At 36.7% G+C, this 26,342-nt stretch overlaps 2 protein-coding genes across 3 annotated transcripts; one reads left to right on the top strand and one right to left on the bottom strand.

Moving 5' to 3' along the window:
- The first annotated feature begins 2,012 nt into the window (after window positions 1-2,012).
- On the top strand, window positions 2,013-6,928 carry LOC107948135 (uncharacterized). 2 transcript variants are annotated; one of them, XM_016882601.2, is made up of 11 exons: window positions 2,013-2,177; window positions 2,480-2,724; window positions 2,840-3,127; window positions 3,264-3,308; window positions 3,703-3,732; window positions 3,833-4,159; window positions 4,275-4,562; window positions 4,700-4,744; window positions 5,089-5,118; window positions 5,213-5,420; window positions 5,529-6,928. In XM_016882601.2, the coding sequence occupies exons 2-11, from the start codon at window positions 2,491-2,493 to the stop codon at window positions 5,726-5,728; spliced, it is 1,695 nt and encodes a 564-aa protein (XP_016738090.1). In that variant the 5' UTR covers window positions 2,013-2,177; window positions 2,480-2,490; the 3' UTR covers window positions 5,729-6,928. The 2 variants fall into 2 exon arrangements, with proteins under 2 accessions (XP_016738090.1, XP_016738089.1); XM_016882600.2 differs by having other exon boundaries at window positions 5,213-6,928.
- Window positions 6,929-10,346: 3,418 nt separating this feature from the next.
- Window positions 10,347-12,816, bottom strand: LOC107947742 (uncharacterized). Its single transcript, XM_016882273.1, has 4 exons — window positions 12,426-12,816; window positions 11,962-12,375; window positions 11,002-11,806; window positions 10,347-10,734 (listed from the first exon to the last, which is right to left on the bottom strand). Exons 1-4 carry the CDS (start codon window positions 12,814-12,816, stop codon window positions 10,347-10,349), a joined length of 1,998 nt encoding a protein of 665 aa, XP_016737762.1.
- Between the last annotated feature and the right edge of the window lie 13,526 nt (window positions 12,817-26,342).

Below are 26,342 nucleotides of genomic sequence, written 5' to 3'. Positions count from 1 at the left end.
ATGAAAATGTATCTTGTTTTGCAAACTTTTTAAGGTACACACGGCCTACTCATACGGTCGTAGGCCTTATTTGTTTTCAGTGCAGATTGGTCCATACGGGTACAGAGAGTTACATGGCTTGGTGACACGACTATGTGACCCTGAGCTACATGGTCACAGTGAGTTACAAAGTCTAGCCACACGACTGTGTCACCTTATATTACACGGGCACAGTTAGTTACACGGTCAACGTACACGGGCGTGTGAAGTAGCCACACGGCCATATTCTTGAGCCACACGGTCTAGGATGTGTCACAGGGCCTGGCCACAGGGCCGTGTGACCCATGTAAAATTTTTCAAATTTTTCTATTTGTTTCAAAATGACCCCTGATTGTTTTCAAATTATTTTTAGGGCCTCATAGTCTCAATTTAAGGTCCATAAATGTATTTCCTACTTGATTTAAAAGAGTTATTGAATGATATTAGACAACTTGTGTTATTCTTTTTCTGTGAAAGAATAAAATTATTTTTTATTTAATTACACCAGACAACTCCAAACTAGGATCCTTATTCTAAATTAGTCCCCAAATTTTAAAACATTCTAATTACATACCCAAATTATTGAGGTTATGTCAGTAAGGTCCTTTCTAGACTAAAATCATTAATTTAAGTGTTAAATTAGATGTCATATCTCATGTGACGTAATTTAAAATGAAAATATTAAAGGAAAATGAATATTGTAAATGTTTTGGTTTTGAGGTTTTCAAAGCTTTTATAGAATTTTCATCTTTCACTCTCTTTTTTCGGTTTTACTTTATTTTTCGTTTTTACTTTTAAAACTTATGTGACATTGTTTCACTTTTCTTTAAAATTTTCATTTTAAATTATTCCACATAAGATTTGATGTTTCATTTAATGGTTAAATTAACGATTTTAATAATGGAAGGACTTGATTGATATAACATTGATAGTTTGAGGTGTAATTAGAATGTTTTGAAGTTTAGGGATCAATTTATAATGAGGGTCATAATTTGGGATTTCTGGTGCAATTAACTCAATTATTATTTGTTTTTTAAAAAGGGAAATGAGTGATCAAAATGAACACTTAGTAAAGTTGGATAACTAAAATGATTGCAAAATGACATTGAATTAACAACAGGTGACCAAAATAAAAACGATTTTTAATGGTAGTGCATAAAATGTAAACTCTTTTTTTATGTCCAAATGAAATATTATGAAAAGTAGGTGACCAATTGTGTAGTTTACTTTTTGGGTAAACTACACTAGTAGTCACCCAACTATTAGTAAACTTCTCTTTTGGTCACCCAATTATGGAAATGGCTACCTAATTATTCAATTTTGTCTCTTTTTTTTCCCCACCAATTAGCTAATGGTGGCAACTTTTAAAATTAAGAGAATAGCAATGTTAACCCTCAACATTTATACATTGCGTCAATTTAGTCTTGATTCTAAAAAATTTAACCCTCAACATTTACACATTGTGTAATTTGATCACTTTTTTTTGCATTTTTCTTGTTCTTTGTGATATTGAGGGTTCATTTGAAAAGAAAGAGAAAAGAAAGATAAAAATTATTATCTTGGATTTTTGGGTGTTTATATTCTTATTTATATTCAATCAAATTTAGATGATAAATTAGTTTTTTTAGCTTTTTAGGTAAAAATGATACTAAAAAATTGAGAAAAAAAGATCGAATTACAAAATGTGTAAATGTTAAGGGTTATTTTGTTAGAATTAAGACAAAATTGACATGTTTATAAATGTTTAGGGTTAAAATTGTTATAATGTAAATTTTAAAAACTACAACTATTAGCCAATCGGTACTAAAAATAGATAAAATTAAATAATTAATTGACCGTTTTGTAATTTTTTATAATTAAGTGAACAAAAAACATATACTAATATTTGGATGGCTACTAGGTAAAGTTAAGCTTATATTTTATTTCCTTTAAAGACATGGGTAAACTGTAAATTATAGTTATGAATAATACCTTTGTATAAGATATAATGAACGCGCTCCGGTTTAAGAAATTAAATTACTTAGCCCTTCAGTTGGCTTCTCGCGCGCATGGTAGAGAAGCCTCCTTCCTACATTGTTATTAAATCCCATAATGAAATGCTTTTGCTTTTACTTTCGCTTTCTTCTTCAGCTGCCATCTCTTCTTCTCTGCTGACACAAGTGAGTAATAATTAGTGATTGTCTATCATATATGATGCTTTTGATTTGCAAACTTGCTTTAATTTCTCGAGGAAATTGTGCGTTCATGTTTTGATTTTTGTTACTGGTTCGTTAGTTTCTTATTTTATGGTTTGTTAGTTTATTCATGTAATTGTTTGAAAGAAGATGATGCCGTTGAATCATCGTTGACTGCCAAAATTGATGTTTCCGATCCATTAAATGACCTGTTCCGAGTTTCCTTATTCAAAAATCTTACTGCAGCTATTAACTTGTTACCTTGTTGGTGTCAAAAATATAACCAGGTTCCTGAGAGATGCTGAGTGAGGAGGAGGATGATACATATTGTTCACTCTTGCCCATCAACTGCGCCGGGGACGATTCTGCAGAGGAATCGGAGAGTGTTACTGGGGAAGACCATGATAACAAGAGCGGGGATGGAACCGAACGAAAGGGAAAAGAAGAACCTGTAAAAGAACTTATCAAGAAGAAATCTGTTCCACAAGTATTAAAAATTTTGAGGGATAGAGTTAATCGACGGATAAAGAACGTAAATCTAAACAACTCTGTTCCTAGTATTTCATCTTAATTCATATTATTGCTATTAGTATCTGTGCTTTAGGTTCTCAACTATTGTTTAACCTGTGTAAATTTGGTATATGAAGGACCAATTTGCAGGCATGAAATCTTATATATGGTTGTTGGGTTTTGTGATCCGATACCAAATTTCGTTTCTCTATCGACCAATAGGCCAAACCCTCAAGCAAATCTTAAGCAAATGGCCCGCTCGGTCTGACCTGGACAACGTAAAGATGGATATCAAGGTGATGGAGGACAAGGAACGGCTCAAGGCAAAGCAGTATAAGAATGCTGATGAGATGAAGATGGAGGCACTTCCGGGATTGGAAAAAATAGAAGAGGACATTAAGAAATTAGATGAAGAGCGAGTAAAGGTACCGTTATTTTGTTTGTTTGATGGAATGATTTCATTGAATTGTTTCATATCCTCCTATATATTAAGATCCATGTTTCAATGTAACAATCCTCAAATTTTACCTTTTATCCTAACTTTTAAACTTGGCTTTTCAGGACTCAGCAATCACAGCTAAGCTTGCAGAAACCTTCGTTGCTAAGGTATGCAAAATTCTTGTCATGGATATAATGTGTTACCTCTTATCAGAATGATTATAAATAGAACTGTAACTTAATAAAATTTCAGTTTCTCTGTTAACTATCCACAAAAACTTGTTCATGTCTTGCTGAACATAAATATTGCTAAATGTAAGTTTCATAAAAGTTAAACATTTAATAGAACTTACGGTCTTCCATCAAAATTGAACACAACATTTTACCTGTACAGCTAACCCATTATTGGTGCCAATATCTAATATATTTGGGATTTGACTACAATCATTCTTTAAACAAAATAACGTGTTCTCATGTATCAATGCTCACGTCATAAGCTTTTCACTTGTCTTTGTTGACTGCTCTCCATCTTGATCATTTATTTGTGGCTCTTAAATTTCAGGACATTAGCTTGAAGACCCTAGAAAAAGATGTACGATAGTTGCTGCCTTGCACCACAAGTTAAGACTTTATATATAATGCCTACTCTGAATTCTTGACACTAACTTGTTCTATTTTTGTTGTTATTTTAGTTTTCTAAGGCTTTTCCATGGCTTTTTGGGGAATCAAGTGCAACTAACGAGGCAGCTGTTGATCAATTCCAAGGAAGTCTGCATAGTGGTAAAGAGTCTGGGCAAGAGAGTGATTCGGAAGACCCCGATGACAAGAACCGGATGACCAGAACGAGGCAAAGGAAACGGAAAGCTCCCAAAGAAAAGGAAAGAGGAAGAAGCACCAAGAGAAGGCGTGGAACTGAACCAAAGGGAAAAGATGTCCCTGTAAAAGAACTTATCAAGGAGAGATCTGTTCTGAAAGTACTAAAAAATTTGAGGGATAGAGTTCATCGACGGATAAAGAATGTAAATCTAAAGAACTCTGTTCCTAGTACTTCATCTTAATTCATATTATTTCTATTAGTATCTTTGCTTTAGGTTCTTAACTATTGTTTGACCTGTGTAAATTTGGTATATGAAGGACCGATTTTCAGCCATGAAATATCATATATGGTTGTTGGGTTCTGTGATCCAATACGATATTTCATTTCCTTCCCAACCAATAGGCCAAACCCTCAAGCAAATCTTAAGCAAATGGCCCGCTCGGTCTGACCTGGACAACATAATGATGGATATCAAGGCGATGAAGGACAAGGAACGACGCAAGGCAAAGCAGTTTCCGAATGCTGATGAGATGAAGATGGAGGCACTTCCGGGATTGGAAAAAATAGAAGAGGACATTAAGAAATTAGATAAAGAGCGAGAAAAGGTACCGTTAGTTAGTTTGTTTGATGGAATGATTTCATTGAATTGTTTCATATCCTCCTATATATTAAGATCCATGTTTCAATGTAACAATCCTCAAATTTTACCTTTTATCCTAACTTTTAAACTTGGGTTTTTCAGGACTCAGAGAAAACAGCTAAGCTTGCCGAAACATTCCTTACTAAGGTATGCAAAATTCTTGTCATGGATATGATGTGTTACCCCTTGTCGGAATGATTATAAATAGGTCCGCAACTCCATAAAATCTCAGGTTCTCTGTTACGGTATCATAATTCCTTTCATCACAACTTAAGCACTACTTGCTGAACAGTTTCATAAAAATTAAACAGCTAATAGAACTTGTGGTCTTCCGTCAAAATTAAAGACACGTAGCACAACACTTGACCTTTATAGCATTCTCTATACAAAATAATGAATTCTCATGTATCAATGCACACGCCATAAGCTTTAGACTTATCTTTGTTGACTGCTGTCCATATCGATCATTTATTTGTTCTCTCAAATTTCAGGGCATTGGATTGGAGACCCTAGAAGAGGAGGTACGATAGTTGCTACCTTGCACCACAAGTAATGACTGCATATATAATGTTTACTCTGATTTCTTGACACTTGCTTTTTCTATTGTTGTTTTAGTTTTCTAAGGCTTTTCCATGGCTTTTTGGGGAAGCAAGTGCAACTAACAAGGCTGCTGTTGATCAATTCCAAGTAAGCCTGCAAAACGGTAAAGGGTCTGGTGATAAGGACATGGAAGATTTAGAAAAGGAACTTCTTAACAAGGACAATTGCAACGTGGGATTTTCAAACTTCCCAGGCTTAAAAGATGCGAAAGACAGTGCTGAAGGTAATATTCCAGATTACCTGAAATCTATTGTTAACAAAATCGAAGACAAACGTGGTGAACCTACAAACGATGCATATCAAAATATTCTACTCTTTGTCTCTGCTGCAGTCAAAGAGATGGGAGATGTGCCGGTTGATGAACTCGACAAGCATATATTGCATAAGTGGGCAGCTACATATAACCTGGCTAAGCAAATGCAGTTCCAAGTGAAATTTGTTGAAAATATGTTGAAGAAAAGAATTCATGCTTACTTAAGGTTTTCAAAGATTAAACACTGCTCGACGGCGGAAAATGGGTTTGGAAATTAGAAGTGGTGGCAAAGTCTTGGTGGACATGATCACAACTTTTTAATGGTTTTATTGTTGTTGTGTTTCTTATATTTTATCTTTCGGAACATCGGAGTTTGAAGGTTTACGGATTTGATTAGATTACCTTTTAAATTAGGATTTCTTTTTTTTTTGATAAAAAGACCCGAGGGTCAACTTCAATTAATAGCATCATTTAAAACAAATGCATGGACTTCTAACGGATAGTCCATATTAAAATCCTTAGTACAATCATATGTTTTGGCCAATTACAAAGGGAGTTGGCAACTTTATTACAACAGCGAGGTGTCCAGCAAAAATTAAAAAAACGAAAAAAATGAAATTGCTTTTCAATCTCCCGCAAGCGGTGGCCCAGCATAGTCAAATCTGAATTCCTTTTATTGGAGCGGTTCACAAGGCTAGCGCAGTCAGACTTCAACTCTAAACACGTCCAATTATTCGAATGGGCAACCATTATGCTTTCTTCCATGGCCCGCATCTCAGTCCACTCAGCATTCATTTCCTTATCCACAACACCCATCCGCCCACCATGAACAAAGCCTTCAGAGTCTCTAGCAACTAGACCGTAGTACACTTTCTTCTCATGAACAAAAGCGTCAAAGTTAATCTTTATCACCCCCTGAGTCGGTTTCTGTTAGACTTTCTCCTCCACTTTCCTTGGTAACATCGGTTCGTCCAGCAGGTTAAAGATCCGAAAATCCTTACTCAAAGCCACTGCTCTCTCCCACGTCACTTTGGCACTTTCCTCAGCCTCTCTAAAGATCCGATGATTTGTACAGTTCCAAATATTCCAGAGGACGGTGATGAGGTCGGAGACTGCCTTGCAATCCAACTCACTCGCGATGTCCTCGATCCAATCAATACAATTAGAATAATTCCCAACCAAAAACTTATGATTAAGCCCTCCATGCTCAAGCACTGTACGAGCCAACGGACAGTCCTTCATCACGTGTGTAACGCCCAAAAAATTGGGCCTAGAAATATTGGGTTTGGAATCCGAGTTCGGGTAGAAGATAGCCCGAGATAGGATTATTGATGTTTTAACTTTTTACGGGAAATTATTATCAATATTGTTATTATTTATTTAGTGTAGGATCTAAGTGAATTATGATGTATTTATAGTGTGGGAAAAGGCTTGGGTTCGATTTAAGACTCTAGCAAAAAAAAAAATTAAATTTTACGCTACCTTAGGGAATTTGGACAGTATTAATAATTTGAGCTGAGTTTTAGCACAAACAAGCACTTGGCCCAGTGGCTAAGCACCTTAAGAGGGCGTGGGAGGTGCTTGGGTTCAAGGCACGGCGTGCGCAAATGGTTATTTTTTTTAGTATTCAGGTTGCGATTAAAATAGGGGTTAAGAGGAGTTGCGAGCATAATCCAGCACAAGGAGTGCCCGTGGCGTAGTGGCAGCAGCGTGCTAAGCACGCGAAGAGGGCGCAGGTTTGAGTCATTGCGCGAGTGAATTCTGTTTTATTTTTTTTCAAAGCAGGCTAGAACTGAAGCAGGTAAGGGTTATAAAATTATTGTGGCAGTTTTATATCGAAAACAAGGTTGCGACCCAGTGGCCAGTAGCGTGGGGGTGTGCCTGGAGGACCCAGGTTCGAGCTGCTGTGCGTGCAAAGGACTCTCTTTTTGCTGCATGCGTGAGGGAGAGTAGTAGAGTTGGACTGAAACTCTTCTTAGCAGCATGATGAAGCGGTGGATAAGGCTACTGATCGGTTAGGAGTTTGGATGAAATTCAAACATTAAATTTGGCCAAGAATCAAGGAGCAATTCATGGAATTGGAATTTAGGAAGAATTTTTATGCCGAAATGCACTCATTCGGCCATAGCAAATAAGTGCCATTTATTTTTGGCCTTTATGATTTATTTTTTTCTTTTTGGGTTAGTTGGGGTATTTTAATTTGGCCGATCTTGCTTCCCTTTCAATCCGTTCTTGTTTTGTTTTATTTCAAATTTATATTTTTGTTCTTTTTGCTCATTTTTTCTTCTTTCATTCTCTTGCTCTCTTAGTTCTTCAAGCAGAGGCCATTAACCCATTCCTCTCCTTTCTTTTATCGCCATCTTCCCATCTTCTTTGCTTCACCAATCATAAAGAAAAAACCTCTCCCATTCAATCACCTTAGCCGATCACTCACAAAAGTCGAAACCGCAACTTTTGTTTTCCCCTTGTGCCGATCTCTTTTACTTTTACTCATCTTTTCGTTAAAGCAGAATCTCCATTGAAGCCGAACCTCTCATCCTTTTTTTCAAACCAAAACTTTTCTACACTGAGGTACTTCAGAAGTCGAATCTTTGATTATACTTTTCTCTTCTTGTGCGGTGGTTGGATCTGCAGTAGATCGGGAGTAGTGTCATAACGTTTTTGTGTGGACAAGGGGACTACAGCAAAGGGCTTTGAAGGCTAACACGGTTGGACATCTAGATCTAGTCCATACTTCAGCAGAAAGGCAACTCGTGTGTGGATCTCGCCAACGTATCATTACAGAACAGGTGTGTAAACAACACCCACTTATAGACTAGATCGGCAAAAGCCGAAATGTCGAAGAGCCGGCATTTTGTGCACTTACGAGCGTGCGAGCGCTCGTGAGATAGTTGTTTGTTAATCCTGGTAATCTCAAGTGGTAAGATTGCAGAGTGCGCAATTTTGTGCACTTCGTTATATTTGGGCTTAACGGGCTGAAATCAGGTTAATGGGCCAACGGGCCCAATTTGATAAAAATGCTCGGTAAGTGTTTCTGTTAATACGTTAATGGCTGTAATATGCATGAAACCCTAAAATAGTAAATTTACTAAAATACCCCTAAGTATGAAATTACCATTATACCCCTAGGTGTAAAGTGACCGTTATACCCCTAGGGTTGATTTTGACTGAAATGCATGATATTCTGATTCTGTATGCTGTATGCCATGACATGTATATCTGTTGATGGGATATGGGTTATATTGATGGAGGAAGCATTTTGGTGGCCATGCTACAAATATCTGTTTCTGGTGGCCATGCCACAAATATCTATTTCTGGTGGCTATGCCACAAATATCTGTTATGGTGGCTCTGCCACAATATCTGTATTTGGTGACTCTATCACAATATCTATTCTGGCAGCCATGCTGCAAATTCTGTGGTGTGTAGTGGATGGGTGGGTGGAGTTGTCTCCCCACATGGTGTAAGGTTGGGTTTTCTACATACATGATATTTCTGTTCTGTATCTGTTATGGGCTTATGGGCTTCATTCTGAATTCTGTATTGGGCTAAGGCCCAACTTAATCTGTTTCTATGGTTTGATCTGATTTGGACCATGGTTGGGCTGTTTTACACATTGAGTTTCCCAAACTCACCCCTTAATTTCATCCATGCAGGAAATCCCCAATCATAGTGGACATGGAGCTGTGAGGGATTCGGAGTGGCCACATGTTCTGCAAATTCGGTTTTCTTCATATGTTTTGATCAGCATTTACTTACTTTAATTGTTTTGGGTTTTAAGTTGTAATAAGGTCGCTCGTAAGTTTTATAGTTTTATTAATTGTTTTATTTATACTCGATTTAAACTGTTAGATTTAGGCAGTGTGGGTTTTTGTTCAAAAATTAATAAACGATTTCAAAACACAACGAGCGTAACAAATGGATAACCTAAAAACTTAAATAATCGCTGTTTTTTTCTTAGTCAACAATTAACCATTGTTTTACAAAATCACCCTAATTACCATAAACAAAGAACACAATCAACCGTAAGTCAATATGACACATTAGACTTGGTCGTAACGTCTAGGCCGGGTTTGGGGTGTTACAACGTGAATAAGGGTTTCCCTTTCTTTGCCGCATCTTGGACAGGTATCATCGAAACCACTACGAAAGCTGGAAATTTTATCGTACGTAGGTAGGATATTATAGCCAATTCTCCAGAAAAAACACGAATTTTCGGAAGGGTTTTTAACTTCCAAACTATTCTCCAAAAAATCCTGTGAGGACCGAACCTCACCTGTTTAAGTAGCAGCCACGAATAAGCAGATTTAGAAGAAAACACACTGTGCGGGTTATGGAACCATGTACGTCGGTCTTCAGGGCCATTATAAAAAATGGGGATATTCAAATTTGGTCCCCCGTATTTTCACCATAGATATCCAAGACCTTTTTCTTGTCCCATCCATCCTTGCTGTCGTTGAACAAATCACACACGTTTTCCTCTTTGACTATCCTTTTGTCAAGACAAATAGATTGACCCGAAAGACCTTCAAAACCCCAATTATCGTGCCATATCTTAATACTTTTATTGTTACCATTAGTCTAACCAAAATCCTTGTAAAGCTCCTGAGCCACCTTAGCAATACTCTGCCACGTGAATGAGGGCTTGTCCATGCTTTTAGGCTGAAAGACATCACCATTCGGAAAGTACTTCGCGCTTAAAACCTTATAGCATAGCATATCCCTACAGTTGATGAGGCGCCACACCTGTCTACCCAACAGCGCAACGTTAAACAGGCGTAAATCCCTGATGCTGAGGCCACCCATACCTTTCGAGTAACACAACCTATCCTAAGGCAGCATATTCCAACTCTTTTTCTTCTCACCACCTTCCTACCTGACCTGACTCATCATTGATTAGATCTCCTCAAGGAGCCCCTTCGGAGCCATAAAGACCGAAAATGCATAAGTAGGTATTGCTTGGATCACCGACTTAATGAAGACTTCCTTACCACCATTTGACAAAAGACGCTTTGACCAACTATTTATTCTACTCGCCAGACGATCCAGTGTGTTCAGAAAAGTGCTCGATCTTTTTTTACCAGCAGAGATAGGAAGACCAAGGTAACCATCCAATTTATCGACCACTTTCATTTTGAGTAAGTCCCCCAACAACACACGTTGAGATGTAGGGGTGTTGGGGCTAAAGTACACCATTGATTTGTCCAGATTAATGCTTTGGCCCGACATCCTTGTGAAGTTGTGCAAAATTCTCTTAAAAGCTTCGGCTTCCCCATGTTGATTCCTGACAAACAAAAGAGTATCGTCAGCAAAGAATAAATGGTTAATTCTAAGGCCATCCTTGCTCGCACAAATGCCCTTAATATTATTGTCCTTTTGGGCTTTAAGCAACACACGGGAGAAGACATCCATACAGAAAAGAAATAAGTAAGGGGAGAGGGGTTCCTATTGGCGAAGACCCCTCTCAGGGATAATGATATTAGTAAAGGTCATATTGCATTTAGCCTTATACCGAATCGTACAAACACAATTCATGATTTTATTAACTCACTCTCTAGAAAAACCCATTCTTATCATCACTTTCTCAAGGAAGCTCCATTCCACCCGGTCATATGCTTTGATCATATCGAGCTTGATCATACAACCCTTGTTAGGGCCATTCGTAGAGCTCCGAAGGTAGTGCATAAGCTCATGAGCCACAAGGACGTTGTCGTTGATCATCCTGCCAGGGATGAAAGCACTTTGATTTTGGCTAATACATTGGGGAAGCACAACCTTGAGCTGGTTAGCCAAAGCTTTGGAGATGATCTTATAGATAACCCTACACAAGCTTATCAGGCAAAAGTGTGTCATCTCACAGGGATTCTTAATCTTAAGAATCATGACTAGCAGGGTTTCATTGATGTAATCCAAATTTTTATTTCCTTTTAAAACATCCCGACACATCCTTAAAACATCACCACCCACCACTGACCAATGCTCTTTGAAAAAGCTCCCGGACAACCCATCAATCCCCGAGGCCTTCCGAGGATCCATTTGCTTGAAAACCTTTATAAACTCATCATCAGTGAACTCACTATTAAGAAAGCTATTCGTATCATCGGTAATACACTTCGGCATAAAGCTCAAGTCGATATCCTCATCTGGTGCGATAGAGGAACTGAAAAGATCGTGGAAATAGTTCCAAACAATGTGACAAATCTCATTCTTGTCTTCATGCCACACACCTTGCATGTCCTTAAGCCTATCAATGCTATTATTCTTTTTACGGCCTGTAGCCTGCACATGAAAATAACGGGTATTACGATCGCCTTCTTTGAGCCATTGAGTGCGAGCCCTTTGCACCCAGTACCGCTCTACCACATCATATAAATGACCCAGCTAATCACGAGCAGCCTTCAACAGGTTCGACGACCTCTCACTATTTGGCCCATCCATAATCATCCAATCTTCCTCTCCAGCCCGTTAATCTTATACTTCATTCTTTTGTAACATTGATACTGCCACTAGCCAAGTTCCTCGCAGGTATTATCCATCTTATTCAGAATATCACTGTTCTTGTCAGCCCAAATATGGGTAATAATATCCCTCGCTTCCATCTCCTTAGCCCAACAAGCATCATACCTGAAGCAAGATCTGTAGTCGCACCTTTTCTCCCCCGGCTTACAGCCAATCGTGTTCAACAAATTCACCTCATAGTCCAACTTTGACTGGTGCACCACTTTGGTAGTAATAAAAGGCAACTTTTTGATCATATCCTTTGAAATAAGAAACCTATCCAGCCTCTCTTTAACAAGGTTAGCTCCCTCTCTGTTATTAAACCATGTAAAACATCCGTTGCTAGTCTTAATATCAATCAAAGCCAGCTCATCTAGTATATCGCTGAACTCATCCATAGGTTTTCTCGGCTTTCTACGCCCCTTTCCTTCTCAATATTGTTAATTATAGCATTAAAATTGCCCCCTACAATCCAACCTTCCTTGACCGTTCTTTTAACCCTTCTTAACATATCCCACGATTGACTCCTTAAATTTGGGTCCACTTGACCATAGAACCCAGTAAACCGAATCACCTCATTCTCATCTACAGTGACTAGGGAATCGATATGGTGATTAGAGAAATTCTGCACATCAACCTTCACACCCTCTTTCCATATCAAAGGAATACCACCACTTTTGCCCTCAGAGTTAATCGCCATGCAACCTTCCATCTTACACATAGATCGAATACGAGAAAACCCATTAGAATGAATTTTGGTTTCACACAAGAAAACAATATTAAGAGCATTTGCAACAAGGAGTTGCTTCAATTCATGAACTGTTGCGGGATTTCCAACCCCACGACAGTTCCAGCAAAAGATTTTCATAGTTCCTGGCGGGGCTGATCGCCAGCCGCCGCCTTCAAGGGTGAAACACTCTCCATTAATCTTCTTCTAGTAGATTTGGATGGGCTTTCATCATTGTTTTCTCCATTCCATCCCCTCATCCTCTTTCTCTTTTGCTTGAATCGTCCTATGTTATCCCAAATCAACTTATGGCTATTTTTCTCCACAAACAAGTTTGATATCGACTCTTCTTCAACACCCTTCTCTTTTTTTGACCGATTAGGTTGCCCACTATCATCCTTCATATTTGTTTGGCTTTCCTCCCTAACTTCATTTGAAAGATCCGTAGTCAACACCATTTCAACCCCGTTCTTCCTCATACCTCTGTCTTGATTTGGGGTTACGATTGGTGCCCTCATCCAAGCCTCAAACAAGAGATTTAAACCATCCACCGGATCACCCTCCCTCTTATTCTGTCACTTTTGAATGGTATGTCCTATCAGTCCACACAGGTAGCAAAAATCTGAGAGCCGCTCATACTTTATCACCCCTATAGTTTCCTCCCCATCTTTGCTGACCAGTTTCATAACTCTCCTTAAGGGTTTAAAGATATTAATCTTAACTTTTAGCCCCATAAATTCTGTCCATCCTCCGTTAGGGTCCTTCCAGTCAATCGCCACCAGCTCCCCTATAGCTTTTCCCATGGCCAAAGCCATCTTACAATCTATGAGTTCTATGGGGATATTGTAGACTCTTAACCAAAAGGGCGACCGTCCGAACTCATAGGACTCTATATCCTTACCATTCTCAAAAGGCACTATTGAGAATAGGCACTTATCAAATAGCCAGGGCATCAAATTTAAGATACGATCCTGATTCTCCATGTAACTAAACTTAACGATAACTGCCCCTTCTTTTAAAGCAACAAAGTTCACCTCCTATTTTGTATACCAAAGTGACCTGAACACTCTGTACATCACTTCTCTGTTCGGAAGGTCCATCGCCATGATTTTTCCCACAGCCCATGACTCAAAACCTTAGACCTTTTGTCCATCGTATATGCTTATCACTTGGACAGATTCTTCTTCTAAAAACGTCAACTTCCCCAGCAGCTCATTAATCTCATCCTCTATAATTGTCGCATCATTTTCTAATTGTTCCTCCATATTTCAGGCAAGACCTGTAACACCCCTCGCCCGTATCCAGCCCCGGGACAGGGATCTAGGTGTTACCGGACTTAACTTAAGCATACGCATATAAAACCAGGCCATAAAATTTCTTTTAACTTAAAACTTCTCGTTCACATGCATTTTGTCCTTTAAACGGGCTCACAAGGCCCAAAACATGCATTAGAGGCACTAAACTAAGAACTTAAGAAAAACTTGGAAAATTTCATGCTTAAAACTTCACATGCCTGTGTGGGTATAGAGCACACGCCCGTGTACTTGGGACACGCCCGTGTCCCGAACCCGTGTCCAAAAACCTAGACATTCTGCCAATTTGGTCATGAATAAATTAAAGCCACAAGGCCAAGGCACACGCCCGTGTCCAATAACCGTGTCCTCACATGGCTGAGACACATGGCCGTGTCTCTTACCCGTGTGCATACTATTATGCATACTGATTTGAAAAACTTATGTGCAAGGGACACACGGCTGGGCAACACACCCATGGGGGCAAACCATGTGTCACACGCGGCCTAGACACATGCTCATGTGTCTACCCGCGTGGACAAATACAAGGATTGTAACGTCCTGATTTTCGGGATTTTTTCGGGTTTCTGTGATTTTTGGTAAATTTTGGAATTTTGGTGTTCTGAATATTAGAAATGTGTTTAAATGTGTTAGTAGGTCTTTAGAAGGCCCAAGCCTAGGTTAAACATGGTAAAATATCAAGGTTGGATTTTAAGTGAATAGGAGACTGGGTTAAGTGGGCTTTAAGAAGAACTTCGTAAGTCATAACACAAATATGGCTTTGGTAAAGTGGCAAGGTGGCGCTCCTAGATTCCTAAAAAAATGGCGCATGGGAAGGAATTGAAGGTCCAAGGTTCGAGTCGCAAGGTAGGCATGTAGTTATTTTTTAATTTTGGACATGTGCTGGGCACATGATCACTCAAGAGAATTTCAGCAAGGGCCTTAGGGAGGTTGGGCTGATTGCTTTAGTTGATATTAGGGTTAGGTTATTTTCTTTTTCAGTCTTGGAGGATTAGGGTTAGCCACCTGAAAGTTTTCATTCATTCATTCTGAGTTCTCACAAAAGTCAAAAATTCAAGTTCCTTTTCTTGATGCCGAATTTTCTCCATCTCTTTTTCTCCATTTTCTTTCTTCCCTTATGCTTCTTCTGTTAGCCAAAACCTTCTGATCACCCTACTCACCTTCTCTATCGATCCCATCCTCCAAAAAACCTCCATAGCCGTTTCCATAAAAGCCGAATCCCGAAACTCACTACTTGTGCCGATTTTTCCAAAGCCAAAATCCTTTAGTATTTTTTTTCCTCTTGATCAACACTCATCTTCTCTAAACCCTTGGTACCGGTCGGCAGCATTATTCCAAGGTTATAGCCTCGAATCATCATCTTCTTCACCACTTAAAAAGCTGAAATACCATAAGACTTAGGGGCTTATAGCCGAAACTTCAGATCTCCTGGATTCGGGTTCTGCCATCATTTAGAGGATAGATCTACATCAGATCTGCATAAAAATCAAGGAGGAATAAGTGGTAAGTGCTCATTACTTCAGATCTAGTCTTATTTTTTTCAAGTTAGAAAAAGCCGAAGTCCCTAAAAGATAAGAAGGCTGTCGATTTGGGCTTGTAGCTCTAAGGGATGTTATAATTGTTTTATTTTGATAATAGTGTGATCTAGAGGCTGCTGATCGAGGGCTTGTACAAGTGGAACAACTGGATCTAAACCTAGTCACTAATTTCGGCAAAGGTAGGATCGCTAGCGCCTAAGGTGCTTTTGGCCGAATATGGTAAGGGGGATAATACGTAGTTCATTTTTATAGTTAGATTAACGTGTTAGTAATCCAATTGTAGGCAATTTGTGTGTGTGGATCTCGTCAGCATATCGTCCAAACAGGTGTGTAACTGACACCCTTTCATAGTCTAGATCGGCAAAAGCCGAAAAGCCGAAATGTCGAAAAATCGATATTTTATGGACTTGCGAGTGTGCGAATGCTCGTGAGGTAAATCGATTAACGTTTTTGGTAAACTAAAATGTTTAGACTGTAGAGTGCATGATTTCTGTGCCTTCAATATTTTTGGGTTTTATGGGCCAAAATTGGGATAATGGGCCAACGGGCCCAATTCGGTAAAAACCCTCGGTAAGTGTTTCTGTTAGTACGCGAAAGGTGGGAATATGCATGAAAACCCTTAAAACTGATAAAATTACTGAAACACCTTTATAGGTGGAAAATTTACAGATTTACCCCTAGGAGTAAAATTACTGATATACCCCTAGGGTTAAGGTTGACTTGAATACATGTTTGACTGTTATTATTTACTGCATGCCATGTTATTATTATCTGATGCATGGGATTGGGATACTGATGGAGGAAGTACTGAAAGTGGCTTGTCCACGTACTGGAGGCTTTGCCTCAACTTACTGATAACTGAGCAGCAATGTTGCAACTGTGGAGTGTAGGGCTGGGTGGGTTGAGCTATTCCCCACATGGAGTGTAGGGCTGGTACGGGTGGAGTGTAGTGGTTGGTTATAGGCGGGGTTGGGCTTGCATACACGAATATGTCTGATCTATTCTGGAATGGGCCTCTGGGCCATACTGTTATCTGAAAATGGGGCTAAGGTCTAGTTTATTCTGAAAAGGGCTTCGACCCAATACATACTGTTATCTGAATGGGCTTAGGCCCAATGGGCTTGAGCTGGCTTGGTCTTTGAATGGATTTTCCTTACACACTGAGTTTTCCAAACTCACCCCTTTCCCTTCCATCCTTGCAGGTGAGGCCTAGTTGGTGGACTTAGAGCTGGGCGGGATTCAGAGTGGCCACAAAGATTAATTTATGTTTTTTTTAAGTTTCGCAATTATTATTTTGATTATTTTGTTTCTGGTTTAAGTTGTAATAAGGCCGCTCTTCTTATTATTTTATTTATTTTGGGTATTTAAATTGGTTAGCTTTAGGGCGCATTTTATAAAAGTTTCCTATTTTCAAAATATCACGATAACCGAGTAAAGCTTCCGCAATGTAAACGTTTTCAAAGGAAATGAATATTTTAAATAGACTTAAACTTAATTAATTATTCGTGGACTAGTAACAGGCTTAAAGTGTGGCAATGGATGTGTGCATGTCTAGGATTGGATCCGTGAAGAGCTTGGTACTTAAGCAGTCCAACAGACTCACCTCCTCTTTTCTGGCTTCCTACCTAGTGCACAGCTTCCGTTCACTTTAACTTAAAAAAAATATTCTTCAAACCCTAAGAAAGATTTTTGGATAAAACATAACTTCTTTAGTAACATTCACAAGATGTGTGCATGTCTAGGATTGGATCCGTGAAGAGCTTGGTACTTAAGCAGTCCAACAGACTCACCTTCTCTTTTCTAGCTTCCTACCTGGTGCACAGCTTCCGTTCACTTTAACTTAAAACAAAATATTCTTCAAACCCTAAGAAAGATTTTTGGATAAAACATAACTTCTTTAGTAACATTCCCCTTGTGACACGCTGAATTCGGCCGTAATGTCTGGGCCGGGTTTGGGGTGTTACAAGGATATTTTCCAAGCCATTTTGTCACCCTCACAACACATGCACGCATACTTATACAATAGCATACAACATGGTAAAATTAGGCACTTAAACATTCCTAACATGTCATGACCATGGCAATTTCACATGCAACCAATATCATAGATGTTACCTTTATCTTTACCACATTAATGCTATAGCTACCAACATGTCATCAAACCTCATTTTCATCACTAAGCATTCATGATCACATCCACATACCATTCATACTAAGCCGTTAAATACTTTTCATAAATAAATAGGTTTACCAACCCTATAATCAAAATAAGCCAATACATTTGGCTAAAGCAATATCACATACTCAAATATTTAAACTCCTATACATGTCATAGACTCAAAGTACTTGAAATCACCTACACCAATAGCGATAGCTTGACAGTGTGATAATATCTCTGACGAACTCCAACCCAAGCTAACCTGGCAACACTAGAGAAAATGGAAAAGGAAGGGGTAAGCTTTACACTTAGTAAGTTCATATGAAAACAATAAGAAACTCATTAACATGTTTTATCAATGTTCCCAACATATTCTCAAGTTCATGATAAGCTATCTTCTTGTACAATAGTCAATAAAATATTTATATCTAGAGCTAAAAAGCTCTAAATTAAATTACGTTAATTTTCCTTGAAACTAGACTCATGTACCTTTCTACCATAAAATTTCCAGAATTTTTGGTTTGGCCAAATAGTACAGTTTATTCCTAAAAGTTACCCCTGATTCACTGTCTGACAGTTTCAACCCTTCTACACTAAAGTTTAATTATCTCATAGCACAGGACTCGAATAATGTTCCTGTCTATTTCTCTTGAAAATAAACTCAATAAGTATTCTAAAAATATAAATTATAACTTATAAATATTTTTGTACTATTTATAATGATTTTCTCAAATCAAAACAGGGGATTTCAAAGTCATTCTGACTCTGCCTCACACAACTTCAAATATCTCATTGTAGGAAATGCTTTTGCTTACACGGTTTCTTTTGTAAGAAACTAGACTCAATAAGATTTAATCCCATATTTTATTCAGCCTCTAACTCATTTTCCACTATCTTTAGTGTATTTTCAAAGTTACACCACTGTAACAGCCCAAAACTATCCAGGCTAATTTACTCATTCACAATTATTGTTCACCAAAAGAATACAACATCATATCATCTATCATGGTAAGAACACATAGCTGTGCATCATAAGTATGGACCCATAATCTCAATGTCATCAAGTATCAAAGACTTATTCCAAAATCATGCCATTTTCATAGTATTCACCAATTACTATATACATCATGAACATAGACCTATAACCATAAGGTCATTACAAAATCATTCTCATAAACATGACTTACTTATTTGCATCCTTAGCAAAGGTGCATCATAGACCGAATCATTTCTTACAAGTTTTTCGTACATACCTATACTACTTAATGACATAATCATTCCTTATCACAGCTTTGTTAAAATCTTTGAATTTCCCGTTGAACCACTTAGAATACAAAAGAGTACTCGGGGAAATTCGTACACATAGTAAGATGTCAATGCCATATCCCAAATACGGTCTTACATAGGTTCACACATATCGATGCCAATGTCATGTCCCAGACATGGTCTTACATGGGATCACATATATCAATGTCAATGTCATGTCCCAAATATGGTCTTATATAAAATCTCATATTGAAACTTTATCGAATGTCATCGAGACATCGTGAATCCATTTCATAAAGAAAAATACATGTACATATACATTTCATGCAATATTTAAACATTAGACATATAATAATAACAACATGATGCATTGTTTTCATACAACTTACCTCGACACCAAATTGGTAAAAGAGGCCTAAACATCAATTTCTCGTTTTTCCTCGTTCTAAACCCGAATCTTGTTTTTCATCATTAGCATGGGAGTTTCTTTGCTGAAATTTTACAGCTTCTAAACCCTTTCTTTGCTGCCATTTTCGGTGGAGAGAAGATGAAGAAAAGATGAGATCTTTCTTTTTTTTATTTTATTCTATTTTTAGTCAATTTAGTCACCTAAAAGCCACAAATTTTGGCTTTTTGACCAATTTGTCTCCCTTGGCCGGCCATCACACTTTCAATGGTCTAATTTCACTTTAAAGACCCCCAATTTAAGATACAAATCAATTTAACACCTTTAGGCATCAAAACACAACTTTTACCTTTTACGCAATTTAGTCCTTTTTCGAAATTAAACTAGAAATCGCTAAAATTAATATACCAAAATTAACTTGCACTTATAAATTCACATTACAACACATACAATAACATCAAAATAATTTTCCCCAGCCTTGGAATAGTGGTTCCAAAACCACTGTTCCGACTAGGCCCAAAACCGAGCTATTACAATACCGACCCAACCAAGCAATACAAAAGAAAGAGGAGACCACCCCTCAGAACCCACAACCACAATACCTAGGAAATCACAAAATGAAAGAGAAAACAGAAACAAATATACTAAAAGAAACGAAATAAAACCTAATATCAAGCCTAAGCACCAAAACAATACGAAACACAAAAAAATAAAAACACGGGAGAAATCAAAAAGAAAAAGAAAGTTACGTACAAACTACAATTACTACAAAAGCTGCCAAAGATAAAATAAAAGAAAACTCCTAGCAAGAATCCCAAAGAACCTATTCCAGCAGATGAAAAAAGACGAAGCAGACAAAACTCAGATGAAAACCTAAAAAAAAAATAACGCAAGAAAACGAAAACACCGTTCGTGCATGTAATTGTAGATTATGTTTGGTTAAGTTTATGTTTTAACTACTAAATTTTAATTTATTACGAAAAGGTCATTAAACTTTGTCGATTACTTCATTTAATTATTATTATTATTATTTTTTAATTTTATGCCACTTATTTCTTTCTTTCCTTTCTTTTTTAGGCATAATGACTCATTTGGTTCTCAAATTTTATAAGAAAGTAATTTTAGTGTTCCATTTAATTTTTGACTGTTTTTAGCTCTTAAACTTGTATTTTTGTCAAATCGCCCAAATAGATGGAAATGTAAACATTTTTTAACTTTACTAGCGTGACATACATATGCATTGTTGTGTGCCTAACACGTCAACATTCTTTTTTTTAATTTAAAATTTTTAAAAATATATAATTAAAAATCATTAAAATTATTTAAAAAGTATAGATTTTATACAAAATATTTTTTAAAAAATCTAAAAAATTTTAAAAATTAATTAAATACTGACATGTTACCCACATAACAATCTATGTGTATGTCACATCAGGAAAGTTAAAAGGCATAAATTTTGTTATTCATTTTAGGATGATCTGACAAAATGCAAGTTTAAAGAACTAAAAAAAGAGAAAATTTAAATAAAGGGTTAAAATAACTTTTTTATAAAGTTGGAGGGTCAAATAAGTTCTTATACCTCTTTTATTTTTATTATTTTCTCTTTATCATTTATTGTTTTCTTGCTTTCTCCGACCCCTTCTTTCTTTCCATTTCTTTAATTTATTTGTTCTATTTTTCTGGTAAGCTGGGTAAACTATTTAATTAGTCACTGAATTTTTACATGTTTCTATTTTAGTTATTAAACTATGAAAGCGTTAACTTTAAAGTGGCTGAATGACGTGGTCATTATAAACTATATAAATTGTCACACAATTATGAGCGTGTTCATGTTTTAGTTATCTAACTATAAAATAATTTTAATTTAGCCACCAAAATTTTTTAAAATAGGTTTTTTAATCATCATGTTTTTTAGGCATCATGTTGTTAAGATAGTAACGAAAGTTTGGCATGACCTTTTTTTGTTGATCTAAATCAATAAATTTAGCCTTAAATATTTTTACTAATAATTGGTGCTAGAAAGTTTTTTAATAATTTTTCTATTCGACACTAGTAATATTTGAGTTTTTCTTTCTTTTTTGCACTAGAAAATCGCTTTTTTAACATAAAAAAATATTTAAAAAACTTTCTAACGACTTATGATAGGTTATCGAGACCTACCAAAAAAATACCTACTTGAAAATATGAGATTAGTAGAAAGCAGCGTGGGTCGTATCCATAGACATAGGTGATAATTTTATTTCTCAAACAAAAATAGGTAAAGTAAATAAAAAATGTTTTCTTTATAAAATCAAAAAGTAAAATTAAATAAAAAACTAAATTTAAATTGAAAACTTTAAACGAAGAAAGTAATAATTAAAAGTTTAGAAAAAAATCAATGATGAGAAACTCTAGTCAAATGTCAAATCTCTATTTGATTCATAGATTTGATCATTGACGCACGAATGTCTTCTATGCTTTTAGTAAGTTACTTCTAGTAGCCAATCTCTTCTTACTTATGTGGTAACCAAGAAGCAACTCGTTTGAAATTACTTCCCTAACCAGTAAATAACGTTTTAATTCAACTCTCAATATTTAACTTACCTACAATGTTACGAACTAGAGAGATCTAATTCTAACCAACAAACTCAACAGGGTTAATTTAAACTAGATCACACATTCACACCACATAATCTACAACATAAGCAATTTATGTAGTTTGTCACTAGCATTAGAATGAATTAAACAATTACAAATTTAATTATTCTAATTGGCAAGGAAATTGTTCTAAGCTATCAAATACTGACCGAATATTTAACAAACTTGAGCAATTGTAATTATAACAAAAGATGAATGACTACCAAATAAAAAAGAAAAATTAAAACACAAATTAAGTCTTACAAATTTATCAAATCTAATTTTGATTAACCTTCGACTAGAAAAGAAAGTTTAGAAAGCCATAAAGTTAAAAGAACACAATAAACAAAAAATAAAATAGCTATCAAATCAGAAAATGACTGAAATGTCCTACCTTCCTCTGAAAGTATAATATTTATATTGTCTATTCAGCGTAAACTAGGTTACATAAGCTTGCTTAAGTAATAAAACTTGAAATGGATCATGCCCTTAAAACTTGATTGAAATGCGATGGACTTCATCAAATCGACAGAACTAGCGTTAGGGTGCCAAGGTGTCGCGTAAGGGACACAAATGATGGGGCATGGGCGTCAAGTGGTGCTAGGGCACGAATTAGATGTAGGCTGACCACGTGCTAGGACATGCTGGTGGTATTGGGGTGCTAACTCTCGCATGCAAGGGCTTCGGTGCATGGCGCTAGGACATCTTACTTGCCAAAATTTCTCAATTTTGGTTGCTTCTCATTTCATCCTTCAACAAACTTCAAGCTCAAGTTTCAAGCTTCCAGTTTAAATTTGAGAACACCCAACTAAATATTTGTAACACCCCGAACCCGAGACCGTCACCGGAGTCGAATACGAGGTGTTGACAGACTTTTAAAAATTTTTCCAGACACTGCCCAGTCTGAGTACTAGTCGCTTCAAAAATCATATCTTGAGTTTCACAATTCAAAATCAGTTTTGTGATTTTTCCCTGAAACTAGACTCATGTCCCCACCTATATATTTTTTTCTAGAATTTTTGGTCGGGCCAATTAGTACAGTTTATTAGTCAAAGTCTCTCATGTTACAGGGGTCGACTACACTGACCTTTTCCCATTACGACTGGTATATCTCTCTGCACAGGGCTTCAATACTAATGCCGTTTGTTTCTATGGAAACTAGACTCAGAGAGGAATCCATACATATATGGTATGACCCCTAATTATCTCTGGTCAATTTATAGTGAATTTCCAAAGGCGGAACAGTGAATCCAGAAACTGTTCTGGCCCTGTTCCACAAGAACCCGAATATCTCTTTCTGTACTGTTCCTATAATTGTTTCGTTACTTCCATATGAAAGTAGATTCATCAAGGTTCGATTACATAATTTATTCACTATTTAATTCCACTCCTACGAATTTATGTGATTTTTCAATTCTACACCACTGTTGCTGTCAAAATCTGTTTTCAAGATAAACTTTACCTATTTTGTGGTTACCATGGACCAACTAGGGTTTTGCCATACATAGGTCCACATGTGATCATATTTAGCCATTCCAATGGCTGATCATTAGCCCAACACTTCCATTTCAATCCATAGTCACATCGTGAAACCATATATATACATACATAAACACAAATGGTCTAATGCCATACTCCACATCTACAAGCCATTTTCGCATGGCTTTACACACATACATCACAAAAGAACTTAAACAACAGGGGTAGTCCTATACATGCCATATCCAGAGTTCAACTAAAAGAGTACCAAAAGAGCTTGATAGTGTAGATGACTTCGACTTCGCTGATCCCGAATCCGATAGCTAACGAACAAAATCTATAAAACAGAGAGCCAAAGCAACCGGGTAAGCATTTTAAGCTTAGTAAGTCTCAAGTAATGAAATCGGCTTTGACTACAGTATTACATTCACATAACTAACTAAGTCACTTTATTAACACACATTCTCATAATCATACTTACTTCACACTCCATCAACATATATACACAAAGTATCAACCTTTCTAAAAGCCGAAAATTCGTTAGCCGATCGCGCGAATACTATTTAAAACGAATCGACTTTTCCAATGCACATGCAACACACCTTATCGTTCGGGTTGGTCGAGCATATTTATTGAATTAGTTACAGCACAAAACGCTCACATTCAAACCCAAGTTTCTTCGGTATTTAACCGAATACAACCGCAAACACCTTTGCCTTCGGGTCTTAACCCGGACATATCAACTTGCATAATTGCCTTCGGGTCTTAGCCCGGATATATCATCTCGCATAATTGCCTTCGGGTCATAGCCCGGACATATTAACTCGCATAATTGCCTTCGGGTCTTAGCCCGGATATATCAACTCGCATAATTGCCTTCGGGTCTTAGCCCGGATATATTAACTCGCATAATTGCCTTCGGGTCTTAGCCCGGATATATCAACTCGCATAATTGCCTTCGGGTCTTAGCCCGGATATATTAACTCGCATAATTGCCTTCGGGTCTTAGCCCGGATATATCAACTCGCATAATTGCCTTCGGGTCTTAGCCCGGATATATTCCAATGCTCATGCACACATATATCAATAATCATAACACATCCATTTCATTTCTTCGTTACTAAGGCTCAAACACAAAACATTTATTAAACCTTTCAAATTTCGGCTCAGTAGCCGCACACAAAGAGCATAATTTCAATTGGCTTTATAACATAGTCTCTAAGCACATTCGACTATCCGTCATAGTATGACTATTCATTTCAATATAATTCAAGTAGGGTCATTACTCGAAGACTTACCTCAAATGTCGTCGAACGACTTCAACGGCTATTCAATTACTTTTTCCTTCCCTTTATCGGATCTAGTTCCCCTTTGCTCTTGAGCTTAAGTTCAACAAAATTTAAAATAGTCATTAATCGACTATTCAAGTATTACTTTCAGAATAATATTATATATATTGATCCGACTTTCACACACATAGATTATAGCAAGCTTTATATTAATCAATAAATAATTCATCGGCAAACTTTCATTAATGTTTACAACAAAATCACATATTCACTACGAGCTGTTTTCCTGAGCAGTAGTTACTAAATTACTTATAACTGGAGCTACTAAACTCCAAATCACTTGCCGTTAATTTTCCCTGAATATAGACTCGTATATCTTCCATCCATAAAATTTTCAGAATTTTAGGCTTGGCCAATCAATACCAGATTTTTCTTAAAGTTTCCCCTGTTCACTGTTTGACTATTCTGACCACTCTTCACTACGAATCCAATTTCTCACTCTACAGAATTCAAAATGTGTTGTATTTGATCTCATTAGAAACTAGACTCATTAAGGAGTCTAAGCATATAAATTTTATCTTATAATCATTTTTGTACAATTTATAATGATTTTCTAAAAACAGAACAGGGAATCCAGCAGTCATTATGACTCAGCCCCACAATACTTCAAATATCTCAAGATCGGTAACTCTTTTGTTTTTATAGTTTCTTTTGTAAGAAAATAGACTCTTCAAGCTTTAATGACATAATTCACTCAGCTTCTAATTCAACTCCTACAATTTATGGCGATTTTCCAAAATCACCTTACTGCTGCTGTCCCCAAACAGATTATTACCAAATCAAATACTAACATTAGCATTTCACCTTAATAGCTAGCTTACCAAGCCTTGATTTAACATATAATTCACACATATCACATTCAGCTATATATATACATTTATCATATTTATTATTAACAAAGTATGCTCATGACAAATTTACTCCCAATCGCATCTCAAAATTCATCAAGCTTAGAACACATTTACTAATTAAATTCGGTAGTTTAATCACTTTACTAACCACTTATACATATAATTCCATTCAACATTATAACCCATTATCACTCATTTAGCCGATTATAGAGAATTAAACATAATATCTCTAGGATATACTCTACATGGCCGAATACACTACATTAATTTCCAACATTATCTATGTAATTACCTATAGGTTCTTATACCTTAAATTCACACATTTAGCCTTTTAATGCCTATTGATCGATTGTACATATATACCGCCAAGACCGTACGTAATAATCTTACTTATACATAACACTACTCAAATTCTTCGAAAGCATACTAACAAAATATCATGTACTATGCCGAACCTTTAGGAAATCAAGCACCTAATTCATCCATTTCAAAACACCAAATCGGCATTTGCTCAAGGCATTAAGCAAGGTCTAGGTTCGGCTATTACACACATGAGTATTAGAAATTATAGTTTTTAACAAGATCAACTTCTTTCATCAACAATTTCTTCATCAAAACTTAAAGATAAAAATCAAATTCCTTCCTTATCTACCATAACCGAATGTTCAATTCAACCATCCAAATTCAAAGT

This window comes from Gossypium hirsutum, chromosome A04, assembly GCF_007990345.1.
Source record: "Gossypium hirsutum isolate 1008001.06 chromosome A04, Gossypium_hirsutum_v2.1, whole genome shotgun sequence".
Taxonomy (NCBI): domain Eukaryota; kingdom Viridiplantae; phylum Streptophyta; class Magnoliopsida; order Malvales; family Malvaceae; genus Gossypium; species Gossypium hirsutum.
This window is presented reverse-complemented; position numbering and strand designations above follow the sequence as displayed.

Excerpts from the sequence above, each read along its gene's own strand:
- LOC107948135 (XM_016882600.2), top strand. The coding sequence starts at position 2,491 with ATGCTGAGTGAGGAGGAGGATGATACATATTGTTCACTCTTGCCCATC. Across the intron at positions 2,725-2,839 it reads TTAATCGACGGATAAAGAAC|GACCAATTTGCAGGCATGAA; the intron begins GTAAATCTAAAC and ends TGGTATATGAAG. Across the intron at positions 4,745-5,088 it reads CCGAAACATTCCTTACTAAG|GGCATTGGATTGGAGACCCT; the intron begins GTATGCAAAATT and ends CTCAAATTTCAG.
- LOC107947742 (XM_016882273.1), bottom strand. The coding sequence starts at position 12,816 with ATGAAAATCTTTTGCTGGAACTGTCGTGGGGTTGGAAATCCCGCAACA. Across the intron at positions 11,807-11,961 it reads TAATACCTGCGAGGAACTTG|AGCGGTACTGGGTGCAAAGG; the intron begins GCTAGTGGCAGT and ends ATGATGTGGTAG. Across the intron at positions 10,735-11,001 it reads AGAATGGGTTTTTCTAGAGA|GAATCAACATGGGGAAGCCG; the intron begins GTGAGTTAATAA and ends TTTGTTTGTCAG.